Source organism: Hibiscus syriacus, unplaced genomic scaffold (genome assembly GCF_006381635.1).
Source record: "Hibiscus syriacus cultivar Baekdansim isolate YM2019G1 unplaced genomic scaffold, ASM638163v2 tig00003041_pilon, whole genome shotgun sequence".
In the NCBI taxonomy this organism is placed as follows: Eukaryota; Viridiplantae; Streptophyta; class Magnoliopsida; order Malvales; family Malvaceae; genus Hibiscus; species Hibiscus syriacus.
The window spans coordinates 9,898,817-9,913,323 of record NW_024061960.1 but is presented as its reverse complement, the minus strand read 5'-3'; the positions used below and the strand labels follow the sequence as shown (position 1 = coordinate 9,913,323).

The following is a 14,507-nucleotide window of genomic DNA, read 5'->3' as shown; positions in this document are numbered from 1 at the left end:
TTTAGGTGCTGCAAAGAAAATTCTTGGAATGGAAATTTACAGGGACAGAGACTCAAGGAAACTGCGGCTATCTCAACGGGGTTATGTTGAGAAAATGCTAGAAAGGTTTGCGATGAGCAGCGCGAAACCAGTTAGCACTCCATTGGCGAATCACTTTAAGCTCTCATCAGAACAGTGCCCTAAGACAGATAAGGAAGCTGAAAATATGGCAAAGGTTCCGTATTCTAATGCTGTTGGCTGCTTGATGTATGCGATGGTATGTACTCGTCCTGATTTAGCTCATGCTGTTAGTCAAGTTTGTAAGTACATGTCTAAACCTGGTAAGCAACATTGGGATGCAGTCAAGTGGATCTTTCGGTACTTAAAGGGTACTGTGGGACATGGAATTGTTTTTGGGAGTCAGCGGGATAATCCTTTGGTTGTAGGATATGTGGATTCAGATTATGCAGGTGACTTGGATAATAGAAGATCTACGACAGGGTATGTGTTTACTCTTGGTGGAGGGCCTATTTGCTGGAAGTCTACTGTTCAATCTGTCGTGGCACTATCTACAACTGAAGCTGAATACATGGCAGCGGCTGAAGCTGCAAAAGAAGCTTTATGGCTTACTGGTTTAGTGAAGGAGTTGGGTGTTCAACAAGGTGGAGTTCAGTTGCTTTGTGATAATCAAAGTGCTATTCACTTGGCTAAGAATCAGGTGTATCGTGCTAGAACTAAACATATTGATGTAAGGTTCCACAAGATCAGAGAGTTGGTTGCATCTGGAGAGGTTTTGTTTCAGAAGGTACATACTGATGAGAATGCCGCTGATATGTTCACCAAGCCAGTTACGACAGACAAGTTCAAGCATTGCTTGGACTTGTTGAATGTTTCGAGTTGTTAAAGAAGCAAGGTAACCCAACCCACATTGAAGTTTCCAAGGGGCAGGATATTCGCCAAGGTGGAGATTTGTTATGTATGGCTCATAAAAAGTCTCGTTGTGGGGTTACGAATTATGTGGGTTGGGGGTGTGGGGGCGCAGCCCCCGCGGTACGGTACAGGGTTGATTTTGTAATTATGTACCAGGGTTTTCTATTATAAATAGAGATGTAACCTAGACCTAAAATATCATTGAATAAAACTTCTAGCGCCGCCTAGGCACCGAGGACGTAAGCACATTGCCGAACCTCGTAAAATTCTCGTGTTCTTTCGTTTTCTTTACCCGTTTTCGTCAACACCAACTAGTCATGATCATGGCTTCCTTAACTCTCTCCCCTGCTGCTCCTTCGCAGGTAACACATGTTGGTAGTTTAACTTACTCTGTTCGAAACTTTTAGCTGAATTTTGGTGTTTTTATAAACACCTATGTTCAAGCAAGAGTTGCATGTTCCACCCTTCACAAGGATTTATTGTGAAACCAACTAGGATACTTGTGGTGAAAAAGAAGGGAATGAGAATCACATGCCAGGCCACTACTAGTATCTCTCCTGATAGAGTGCCGGACATGGGCAAGAGGCAGCTCATGAATCTGCTTCTGTTGGGAGCTATTTCACTACCCACGGGTTTCATGTTGGTTCCTTACGCAGCCTTCTTTGTCCCACCTGGGTAAACTTCTCTTCCTCCTCCACTCTTCTTGAGGGAATCATAGTGGTAAATGATTCATCTGATTCTTATAACAGGGGCCGAGGTTCCGGTGGTGGTACCATCGCCAAGGATGCAATCGGGAACGATATTATTGCTGCAGAATGGCTTGAAACTCGTGGCTCCGGGGACCGAACCTTGGCTCAAGGATTGAAGGTAAATTATATTATGTTAATCACTGCAACAAAGAAGCTGATTTTCTAAATGTAGTTTTGTTTATTGTTATGAACTTCAGGGAGACACGACTTACCTAGTGGTAGAGAAAGAAGTCTTGCAAATTATGGTATAAATGCTGTGTGCACACACCTCGGCTGTGTTGTTCCACGGAACCAAGCTGAGAGGTCCTACCCCCCGGTGAGTCTGCTTAACTGAAAAAAAAATCTATATTTATATCGAATATAAATATACTAAGCAAAATTTATTGTCTGTGTTGAAACAGTCTTTGACATTGGCTCATGTTGGAGTTGAAGACACAGACGGGAAGGTAGTGTTAGTTCCATGGGTGGAAACTGATTTTAGAACCGGTGAAGCTCCCTGGTGAGCTTAAACATCTACACCAACATTGGCTGTTTGTTTGGATTATGTTTGAGATTATATCCAGCCAGTATGTTTTGCAACGTTGCTAAATATCATGACATAGAGTTATGCCCTGTACAATGCAGATAGTAGGTTGTAATAACACTGCATAAACTAGTATTCTTGTTTTGTTTTTTCTTTCCTCTTTTTTTCATGGATTAGGGTTAAAAGTGATGGTTTCTCCTTTCATCTTCTCCCTTTTGTCAAATGCCATTTCTTTAAATTAAAAACAAAAATCCTTCCTTGGTGTCCGTGGCTGTCAGAAAAGGGAAGCAGCATCCTTTGGAAAGGGATACTGCACAGCGCAAAGCGACAACATTGGACCGAAATCCACTCTCCACTCACTTGAACATGTTGCCTCATATATGTATATTTTAAACATCTTTCTACAATAATAATTCAACTTTTCCAACATAATCTTTTCGTTTGTAATCTCGAAGTAGAATTTCCCCATTAAAAACCTAAATTAAATTGATCCAAACCCTTGTTAATAGTTTTTGATTAATATTTTCTAGGCGACCAACATACTTTTTCCTAGGGATTCCCTTCTTGTTAACTCGTTCTCCAAATCAAGCAAACACTTATTTAAACATATCTCCACTTGAACCAGTCTCGTTTTAAGAGTCCCAAAAGGCATCAGCTTTTAAAATTATTGGTTTCCATCACTCGAGGGAAATGGTGCAACCAATTGAAGGAATAATGATTAAATGGCATGCGAAAGTTGAATAATTTATAAACCGTTCCTTGTTCTCGACCTTGACTGTTACATAATGTCAAACATATCTGAAAACGAGCTGAAATTTACAGTGGACAAGAAGACAAAAACGACACCACAGTAGCCCATTTCTGTTTGTCAGCTAGCTTCGAAAGCTTCACGTGATTCCCAGACATTCTCAGATGACCACAAAAAAAAATAGTATCAATCGCTGGTCGAGGCTACCCGAATAGTAAAACCAAAATTATTGGGGGCAGAATCGGGAACGTAAAAGACGCCCAAAACGGTGACGACGTTGGTGCCGACGACTGAGCCTTCTCGAACTGAAGTGAATCAACGGCTAAGGGCATGTTCTCTTGATCCGGGCTACACTTGGACTCGTGAGGGTGCGCGCTGTACATTATGGCCCTCAGTACGGCGGAAACGGTGGGTATGTAGACCGTTTTGTTGCGCGCGAGGAGCCAAGTCAGTCCCATGAGCTGGCAGTCTCGGTTGAACATCTTGTTGGCTCTCTCGGTCGTGCTCCTGTCTTGCGTTCCGCTCTTGCTGTATCCACCTTTGAGCTGTAAAATATTGCAGAGCAAGAAACAAAGGATTTAGCTGCACGAAAGGGGAAAGGTGTAATTGTTTGCAGTGTAAAGGGATAATAGTCTCATTCATGCACATGACAATGTCGCTTTCATGGGTCTACCAGAATGCCTTTGGTCCCTTCCATAAAATGGCAAAAACTCCACCTTCAAACCACTCCTCCATCATGTGGCCATCACAAATTTGCCCATGGCCGTCTAAAGCTCTCAACTTTGAAGTTTTAGGTTGTGAAAAGTTCATTACAACGTAATTTTTTTTTTGAAAATCATATATCAGACCGAATATCAGTTATTAAATGCATTCTCATGAAACAGAGTGAGTTTTAAGATGATATTCTTAGAACTTATGTGTTCGCATGAACAGATTGTCGGGGTCATTAACTACGCAGCCAATATATGGACCCTGAGAAAATGAAACTTCCATTAATGACTTACCTTTTGAAGAGCACCAAGGCATTTGGAACACCCAGCATAACTAGAGTTCCTGCAATTCTTCTCCAAATTCTTCACGGCAGCCGTGGGTGTCGCGTTCCGGTGCCCGGAAATGTTAAACGCAGCCGGACAACTCAGGGAGCTGATCTGGTGTAGCCTTATCCCACAAAAACACAGAATCGCATCGCAACTCGCGTTCGGTTGAGGAATCCTCACTCGCTTGCTTAACAATGCGTTCTGTAACGAGTTCACACACTTTTGTGAATCGTCTGGCCTCATAGGCTGGTCTGGTAGTTCAGATTCCGTCGGAGCAGGTGCCGAGACCTGCAAAGCATATCTAGCGTGAGCTGCAAAGAGCCACGCTGCTAAGACGGGACAGCAGCGGCTTCTGTCTAGGTTGTGGCCACAGGCGTCGTTTACACCGCCGAATAGCTCGGCCGACAAGTCAAGCCGGCAAACTTGAGCTTGGGTTTGAGCAGGGAGTGCGGGGACCGTGTTCGGGGATGAGTAGCCTCCGGGAACCGGTTGAGCTAGGAAACCGGCGAGGGAATGATGGAAGATAGCTAAAGAAAAAAGTAATAAAAACGTGGAAATGAGAGAAAAAGAAACCATGGTTCTTTTATCCGATTTGTACGTCTAAATGATGAGGTTTTTGCCCTTTAGATGGTTGTTTTCAAAGGAAAGAGAAGGTGGGGAAGGCAAAAAGCAAAGCAAAGGAGAAGACTTTGGATCTGCTTGAATAATGATGGTGCCCTTTTCACATAGGTAAATGGGAAAGAGATTCAAAAGGAAGTGGTGCTTGGTGCCTTGCCCCGAACCTAAAAGTTTAAAACAATCAGCTGTGAGCCTGTGACTAGAAGAAGCAGCAGCAGGTTATAAAAAACAGAGGAAAAGTGATTGATAGAGAGAGAGCTTCGAAGAAACGGAGATGTGATTGGGCATATCTCTCTCTCTCTCTCTCTCTCTCTCTCTCTCTCTCTCTTTCCGGTGTTTAATCAGGGATTATAGACTAGTAGGAACTATCTTTTGTCGTCAAAAAAATGAAAAATAACAGAGTTATACATAAAAATATATGATAATATCCACACACACACACACACAGAGAGAGAGAGAGAGAGAGAGAGAGAGAGAGAGAGTATTGGCTTGAAGGAGTTGTCTCTAGTATACCATTAGTGACAGATTTGTTAAGTTTTCGAAAGTGTGAATGAAAAAGAAAAAAATCCCAGAAAACAATGGAGATGGAGACAAAATTTCCTGCTACGAAACAAGACCAAATCCCACAAACACCTTTCATCCTGTCAGGCCAAAGCAATATGGATCTTTTGAACTCATTGCATCATTCTACTGAGATTATTAGGCCCTTCATCCTCTGAAAATATTTTCCCAAATTCTTGATATAAAATGGATACATGTAATGCCACTCATTTCATGAATGCTTGAGAAGCTGCATTACCCCATTGAACTCTTTGCCATGGAGACATTGATAGCGATTGCTAGCATCCTCAACTTGATGCACCTAAAAAAGACATCCTTGCAAGGATAATCCAATTTCAAATATTTTCCAATTAAAAAAGTGGTGCAAGTGATCCATTCCTCTAATTATAGACGTTTAACTCTATAATTATCTAAGGATATTCGTGAGTCAGATTAAATCTACTTTATGCATTATATTAACATATTTAATGCTTATATAAATAAATTATATCAAATTTGAAATATGACTTTCGTAATTGATGTAAACTCCATTATATATGGAGTCCCACGGTGGGCAATTCATAATTTGGAGGTCTCCCACGATAGCGCTCTCAACCTGGCGTTGGGGGCAGCCTACTATCCTACCTCCCCTTACCCCATTACATATGAGAATAAGGGTCAGCTAATATTTTTCATTCCATTCATAAGTTCAAATTCATTTCTATACTCTCATAATTATAAAGAAAATATTAGTAGTTGAGAAAATGTCTAAAACTTTTTTATTATTAATCTTTGTTTATCTAGACTCTAATGAATGTTTTATGGAGAATATAATACCTACCGCAAGGGATTAGTTGCCACCAAGTCAAAAAGCAGCATGATTCGCCTTTTTCCTATTTTGAATTTACTGGTCATTGTAACGTTTGGGGCATTATCTTTTTTATATTATTTGTTTAGCAAACACTCGTCACAATTAATATTATCTTAAATTTAAACTAATTGAATGATTTTAATAATAACAAATATTATTTTTTTTAGAAATTTTAGGGTCCGAACAGATACTACACGAATTCATATAACATAAATGAACCTACATTTTTAACGTAAGTTGAATATATCAAAATTTTTGTTCAAGAAAAAGATATAACAAAACTTAATGGAATATGATTAATAAGGTTGGGTTAAAACTATTATTTACATAAGGTTTTACACACACATATATATTATAATATAATAAAATACATCACTAACTGTTAAATTATATTTTTTTGATAAAATTATTATTATTTTCTATTTTTATTTTAATTATTGAATAATAAAAATAACAGTGATATGGATGTATTTTTTTTTATTTTTTATGTCATGGACGATATTATGCCTTGATTGTAACACCCCCAACCCATACCCGACCCGGATATGAGTCAGAGATACTACATTGACTTTAAAACACAACTCTTAATAAATAATAGTAAAATATTTGATCTTATATTAAGAAAATACAATAATATACATACTGTAATATAAGTTTACCAAAATATTCAGAGCATACACAACTTAACCCTTTAATTACATGCCAACTGCTATTTACATAACAAAATGACCTACTGATTAAGTTGCTTCTGATCTGATGGTTGCAGGAGTAATACTGTCAAGCTGCTTCACCTGTCTCGTCTAATTCCTCGGATCCTACGTGTGAAACACTCACACGCTAAGTCATCGACTTAGTGAGGCAATAATAACAAGGCAATGTAATGTAATGAAAATGTCAGGATCATATGAGATGAGATGCAAACATGTACTTAATCAATGTAGTATACTTCATCAATATCCATACCTGTAAGCGTATGACTGTAACATTCATGAATATGTATTAATAAGTTTATTGGCCCATGATAGCATATTGAGAACCTAAGGTATCGGAGTAATGTGAGGTTGTGCACTATGCTGTCACCACAGCTCGTATAAATGCACCGAAGTGCCCCGTAGAATTGCATCGTAGTGCCATATAATGATGTCCATAAGGACCACATAGAATTCCTTAAGAATCATATACATATACTATGGATCAAGTATGTGTCTTTCAAGACTTCACACATGTTCCAAAGGATATACATATGTCCTAAAGAACCGCGTAGAATTGCACCGTAGTGCCATATAATGATGTCCATAAGGACCACATAGAATTCCTTAAGAATCATATACATATACTATGGATCAAGTATGTGTCTTTCAAGACTTCACACATGTTCCAAAGGATATACATATGTCCTAAAGAACCGCGTAGACCCTCTACCCTTGGCATGCCAACTATACCTATAGTTCTCATCTACATAACATGGGCTTTTACATTTTCACGTAGTCTATATCGCGTAGACATGTAATTTCTTACCTTTTCACATAGCTCATAATTTTTCCCACATATTCATATCATATAATGCATTTTCATATGAACTCATGTCATGTCTCATAATACAGAATATGCTCATGTATCAAGATATAAAAATCTAGACTTATCACAAGTCTAGAATGCAGGATATTTCTATAATCATGCTATGCATATGCACTCACCTATACTTCTTTGCCTTTTCCTCGATCGATTCTACTTGTAGATTGTTCCCGAACTCGAGTAGGCTCGGTATCTACATAAACATAATTTTCAAGATGATCATCAGATGTCTATGTCTTGAAATTAAGCTTTAATAACTTACTAATTTAAGGAATTTATAGCTTAGTCTTTCTTTCTTTTCTTTCTTTTTTTTTCTCATGGGGGAATCGGTTCCCCCCTGGGGGTATCGATTCCCCACTAGCATTCTGGAATTCATATTCGTTGAGGGGGTATCGGTTCCCCCCTGGGGGTATCGATTCCCCTAACCCAGAAATCCTATTTTGAGCTCGGAAATCATCCCATTTCAGCTCAAACATACATATTTCACTCTCTTTACTACTCTTAGCTTTCATACACTCACTTTAACTAATTATTATCCATTAAATACCTCTAAAACTTAGAAATCTAATTCTCCATGTAGAATTTAAGAATCTAACCCAAATTCCAATATGTTCTAATTTGAATTCTAACACCTTATACTTCTTAGTTAGCTTCTTGACAAGTCAAAAATCTTATTCAAACATCAAAAACTCATCCATATCAAAATTTCATCTAAAAACTCATTTTCCAAATCTATCTCTAAAACTCTTATCTTGTAGTTTTAATGTCATATAAGCTTTCCTTTAGCTTATATAACATCCAAACTTTCAATTCCAATCTTAAAAAATCAAAGAAACTACCAAGGTTCAGATTTTTACCTTTACTTGCAAGCTTCACGTTGGGAGAAGGAAGAGAAGAAAATAAGGAAGAAGGAAGAAGAAATGAGACAATTCTGGAGCCTAATGCCCACGTGGTTCTAATATAATCCCCAAGTAATATTTAATTATTTCATTTACTCAATTACTCTTTTACCCTCTTAATTCCCCTTCTTTATAATTAAATCCTACACCAAATAATTCAAATAAATCATTACACTCTTCCATCATATTACTTAAATCACCAAATGTTGAAACTTTGCAAATTAATCACTAACCCGGCATGGAGGATGTTACATTGATAGAATAATATCGAAGCAAAATAATATAGTATTAATGGTGGAGTCGGAGAGGGGTCGTTTTATTTCATAGGAGACGGGGGAGAAATAATCAATAGGACATGAAACAGGAAAAATTGGTGAGGAAAGACAACCTAATATACGTCTAAGGAAAGACGTTATCGAAAATATTAATATTTTTTAATAATTCTGATAAAGCGCTACTAAAACATTATTTTTCTACCGAAAATGTTAATATTGAGTATTACCTAAAATGTTATGTTTTTCTACAGGAAATTTAGTAGAGAAATTAACATTTTCAGCAGAAAAACTAATATTTTATGTAACGTTTCACCGGCTAAAAATTTCATTACGTAACGAAATTAATATTTTTTGTAAAAAAAAATAATTTTAAAGTAGCACTTTACTGAAAATATTTAAACAAATATTAATATTTTTAATAATGTATTTTCTTAAGTTATATATTAACCTGACGTATAATATAACTACCCAAAATGAAAAAACAGAAGAGACAGTAAAAAGTCAGAAGGAAGGGTTACCGTGTGGGAAGAATCCTATGGATTTTGACGTCTCCCTGTTGAACTCGTTTTACCCCAACGTTATATGCGTCGCTTGTGCTCACACAACAATGCTCAATACAAACTCATATTGCCAATGCCCCTTCCTCACACCCACTCAAACTCTTCTTCTTACTAATAAATTTAAATTAACTCACATGGATTCTGTCTATTTCTTTTATTACTTTAACCATATTTGTTAAACAAATTATAATTTGTAACATCTTCACCAAAATCTTCCAAGACATACAGTTCCTTGTGGGAAATGGACAGAGCACAAATGTCCAAATAAGTGAGCCTTAATCTTTCTTCCTTTCTTATATTCTCTTCGCATACACTGACAGCTTCAATTTTTTTACAAGAAAAATGACTGTCAATCAATCACAGCAATGCACGATTCAAAGAACATAAGCCATTATGAAGAAGAAAAAGATACTGATCCAAAGTCAAGAACAAACATCCAGACATAATCAATCAATCATAAAGTAATTACAACGAAAAGTTCTCTTATAATTAAAAAAAAAAAAACTAGTGACAGATCTCGTTTCCCTATGCTATAATATGTTTTATCTTTCTAAAACCTTTTCGTCTTTTAGCGTTTATTTTATTCACCATGCATGCACTTCATTTGTTGCCGTTGAAGCTTATAATTTAAACTTACATAGCTGTATTTAAGACCCGGATATGTATATTTTATCCAAGACTAGCAAGTGGGAGATATCTGATTCAGATATATATATATATAGCAGAAGCTTTGGTAAATGAGCTAAAAGGGTGTAACCATGGTGTCGCAAAGTCAGGTCGACGGGCCCAAACATTTTCCCCACCATTACCAGTTTATTCGAAGGTACGGTGTTCGGTTTTTTGCTTAGCCCCACCCTACTGATGCAAAGCCCACTATATCCGAAAGCCTGGTTTATTTTGATTCTACCGTTAGTACAACTTAGGCCTGTAAATAAGACAAAACATATTATAAGCTACTCGAATTTAATCATTTAAATCTCAATCAATATTTGAATTGAATAAACTTGATTCAAATTTTTAATGAGTTAAAAAGAACTTATTGATATCTAACTACAGAAAACAGTAAATTCCAATGCATAATCTGATTTGGTTTTCATTTCACATTCCCAAGCACAGCTTAATCTCTTGGATGGTTATCTTGGATCGCCTTCCTACAAAGGATAGGTTGCAACGATTTGGAATCGAAACTAATGATCAGTGCATTCTCTGTTCTAAAGCAAGGGAATCCAAAGACCACCTCTTTGCTTAATGTAAGACAACTGCTTCAATCTGGAACTCAATTCTTCAGCTCACAGGTATACATAAACCTCCTTTTATTTGGACTAATATGCTAGTTTGGGCATATAGTACATGGAAAGGAAAATCATTGCTTACTAGTATCTTGAACTAGTATCTTGAAGCTTTCTTGGTGCACCCTCAACTATACCATATGGGAAGAAAGGAACTGAAGACTTTTTAGAGGAATCTACATATCCGAGGACGAGATTCTAGACTTAATCAAGCAGATTGTAGGAACTCAACTTAATAATAGGAATGTTAATAGATTAGATAGAACCAACCTATCTCTTTGTAATTACTGGGGTATAGTATGATTTTTGTTGTAATTAAGGTCCCCTTTCTTTTGCTCTTTTGATTGTATTGGTTTTGTAGCAGTTTTATGCTATTCTTTGGGTAATAAACTTTTAAATTATCCAAAAAAAATAATATATTAATTTTTTTTAATTTTTAAATTAAATTATTAATATATTAAATGTTTAATTTTTAAATTAAATTATTAATAATATTTATTTGCATGAATTATAAATCTGTCAGCCAGCCGATCCTGCTGCAACGTGGATTAGAACAGGAGGGAAGCACGTAGCAATACTAAGTCATAAGTTAAAAAAAGATTGCAAACTACTTTAATTATGAATTCAGTAAAGCGTCGGCTCATTTACCAAAATATACCTCTTGCTTTCCTCCAAACTTGTAGCCTGTTTTCCAGATCCCAATAACACAGGTGGTTTGTACTCCCAAAATCCAGCCAGGTTAATATTTTTTAAAGCATAATCCGTGTGCCCACTGCCCATTTTTTTAATCCACCCACCATCATATTATCCTAAAAGTCCCACTCATTGCCCTCATCCATATGTCGTCACCATGGGCATTTAAGTCATATTAATCCAAGTAAGCCCAACCTATCCGCACACCAAAAGAAAACCACGAGCAAATAGCCTGTAGTTTCCTTCTTATCCAGTATCCATCCCTCTTCCCCACTCTATAAATAAAGAAAACCCTTTCAAACCACCCACCACCACCACCACAAAACCAGTGTGTATTTCTCCTATTTCAAGATTCAATATTCTCAAGATGAGTTCAAGTAGCAGCAGAGCGTGGATCGTTGCAGCTAGTATTGGAGCGGTGGAAGCACTGAAACACCAAGGAATCTGCAGATGGAACTATACGTTAAGGTCAGCCATCCAGCATGCCAAGAACCGTGTCAGGTCTGGTTCCCAGGCCAGGAATCTGTCTTCGCAATCCTCGGCTGCAATTTCCAAGGGACTAGGCAGGGACGACAAGTGTAAACAATCGGAAGAGTCTTTGCGGACAGTCATGTACTTGAGCTGTTGGGGTCCCAACTGAGACTTAATTCTTTAGAACAAACTTCCTTCGGGTGAATCAAACACACTGCGCCATGGCTGAGCTTTCCACGGGTGTGTGTGTGTGTGTTAATGATGTATATAGCTCACAAAATGATGTACGAGAGCTACACTTTGTCCATCATCTTATAACTAATGAAAACAAGTTTGAGAATTGACTGATATTCATTCTTGGTGCCTCTTTCAGTTTTGCAGCCTTTCTCTTTTAAGATTTTGAGAAATTTTGTCGACGTGTTTTAATTTTGTGATTTCTCTTTCATTAAATATATTGAATAATTAACACAGATTTCATAAGGTTTTTGCTGGTTTTTATTTTTAATTATTCACTCTAACTTAAGAATATTTTTTGCTTCATCCCCAGTAAGGCAATACTCTCTGAGTCTCTGTCCAGTCTATTCACTGTTAGACAAAAAACCAGTGTGCCCACTGGACCAGTTTTAATCATATGATCACGACTGTATATTATCCTAAATCCCACTTGTTGTCCTCGTCTATTTCTTGTCACCATGTGATTTTAGATGGGCATTTAAGTCATTTTGTTCCAAGTTCATCTAACTCCAAAAACAAAACCATAGTCGAAAAACCACGAGCAAAAGCGCAAATAGCCTCTGGTTTCTGTCTGTCTTCTAATTATTGGCTTTCTCATCCATCTTTTACTCCTTTCATATATATAGAATAGAACCAGCCCTTTCTTCACTTACCTTACCCCATCGATAAAACATCAAAATCCAGTCTCTCTCTCTCTCTCTCTCTCATACAATCTTCTCCTATTCCAAGATTCAATAATCACAAAGTATTTGCAAGCATGAGTTCAAACAGCAGAGCGTGGGTTGCGGCAGCTAGTATTGGAGTTGTAGAAGCATGGAAAGATCAAGGTATCTGCAGATGGAACTATACCCTAAGATCAGCCGTGCAGCATGCCAAGAACCATCTCAGGTCTGCTTCACAGGCCAAGACCCTCTCTTCTCAATCATCGGTTGCAATTTCCAAGGGACTGAGCAGGGATGATCACAAGTCTAGACAATCAGAAGAGTAGTTGAGGAAAGTCATGCACTTGAGCTGTTGGGGTCCCAACTGAGCCTCAACTCTCTTTAGTTCTTTACAACAAACATCAATCTGGTGAATCTTCGGCTCGTGACTCATGAGTGCAAGATTTGGTAATCTCAAACGAGGCTTGAGGACTGAAGGAACAAACACACTGGGGGATGCATGGCTGGGCTTTTCAATTGTATAATATATATAGGTATAGCTTACAAGATGTTGTAGGAGAGGAACTCTCTATCATTGAGCAGCTAATGGAGTCTTACCCTAATTGAGTTATTTGTTTTACCCTAATTTTACTAGAGCCGAAGGAGTCTTGAAATATACTTTATATTTTGATTTTATAAAATTACGTTCGATAAAAGAAAAAAGTGCAGGTGGAAATATATGTTGGATACAATAGATATTGTTTGTGTGTTTGAATTTGATTTATTTGCATGAATTGTTAGTGTGTCAGCCGATGAGGGAAATAGCTTACAAAATACAAATAACAAGGCAAAAGCAGTGTAAATATTTAACTACCAACTCAGCACGTTGCAAATTATTTGCACGTATGCCTCTTGTTTTCGTCCAAACCAGGTGGTTTGGGCTTTTAAGTTCAATTGCGTACATCCCACCTGACCAGAAAAATGGAAAACCATTGTGGAAAAACCACGAGCATTAAGCAAATAGCATGTGGTTTCTTTCTTTCCTTCCCTGATTTTTGGCCTTCTTATCTTTCATTATATAAACAAGATTCCCTTCACTTACCGCATCAACAGAACAAACATCAAAATCCCGTCCATCTTTCTAATACCATATTCTTCAATTTTAGGATTTAAGAATCAAAGTGTAGTTGCAAGATGAGTTCAACAAGCAGAGCATGGATTGTTGCAGCCAGCATGGGAGCTGTGGAGGCTCTGAAAGATCAAGGTATCTGCAGATGGAACTATACCCTAAGGTCAGCCGTCCAGCATGCCAAGAACCATGTCAGGAATCTCTCTTCCCAATCCTCAGCTGCAATTTCAAAAGGACTGTGCAGGAATCTCTCTTCCCAATCCTCAGCTGCAATTTCAAAAGGACTGTGCAGGGATGACAAGTCTAAACAATCAGAAGAGTCATTGAGGAAAGTCATGTACTTGAGCTGTTGGGGTCCAAACTGAGCCATAATTTAGATCAGTTACTTAGAAGCTGGAAGCAAAAGTCCATTGGGTGAATCATTTGACTCATGAGTGGTCACTCAAAACAAGGTTCAAGGACAGAGCGAACACACACAGCCGAGCCTTCCATGGGTGTATTTATGATGTATATAGATTACAAAATGATATAGGAGAGTATTTGTCCATCATCCTATAACTAATGAAATGAATTTTCAGAATTGCTTGCTTCTCATCCCTCGTGCTGCTTTCTCCGGACATCGATATACCTGTTTCAATTTTGATGCTTTTTCCTCAATTTCACAACTTTTTCCTCTTACGATTTTTTAGTCCAGGGAGATCGAAGAATTGAACCAACTTTAGAAATTATTGAGAGATTGAACATGT

General features: G+C 37.6%; 2 protein-coding genes and 1 pseudogene across 4 annotated transcripts; 2 read left to right on the top strand and 1 right to left on the bottom strand.

Moving 5' to 3' along the window:
• The first annotated feature begins 1,232 nt into the window (after nucleotides 1–1,232).
• On the top strand, nucleotides 1,233–2,161 carry LOC120172599 (annotated as a pseudogene).
• Nucleotides 2,162–2,893: 732 nt separating this feature from the next.
• On the bottom strand, nucleotides 2,894–4,832 carry LOC120172587 (uncharacterized GPI-anchored protein At4g28100-like). Its single transcript, XM_039180018.1, has 3 exons — nucleotides 4,616–4,832; nucleotides 3,934–4,552; nucleotides 2,894–3,474 (listed from the first exon to the last, which is right to left on the bottom strand). Exons 2-3 carry the CDS (start codon nucleotides 4,540–4,542, stop codon nucleotides 3,133–3,135), a joined length of 951 nt encoding a protein of 316 aa, XP_039035949.1. The 5' UTR covers nucleotides 4,543–4,552; nucleotides 4,616–4,832; the 3' UTR covers nucleotides 2,894–3,132.
• A 6,710-nt stretch (nucleotides 4,833–11,542) lies between these two features.
• On the top strand, nucleotides 11,543–14,341 carry LOC120172565. Of its 3 annotated transcripts, XM_039180006.1 has the most exons (4): nucleotides 11,557–11,754; nucleotides 12,847–12,918; nucleotides 14,021–14,124; nucleotides 14,243–14,341. In XM_039180006.1, coding segments are annotated over exons 1-4 (279 nt in total). In that variant the 5' UTR covers nucleotides 11,557–11,653; the 3' UTR covers nucleotides 14,245–14,341. The 3 variants fall into 3 exon arrangements, with proteins under 3 accessions (XP_039035930.1, XP_039035937.1, XP_039035944.1); XM_039180013.1 differs by lacking the exon at nucleotides 14,243–14,341 and having other exon boundaries at nucleotides 11,559–11,754; nucleotides 12,847–12,907; nucleotides 14,028–14,236; XM_039179999.1 differs by lacking the exons at nucleotides 12,847–12,918; nucleotides 14,243–14,341 and having other exon boundaries at nucleotides 11,543–11,651; nucleotides 13,822–14,236.
• Nucleotides 14,342–14,507: the final 166 nt, after the last annotated feature.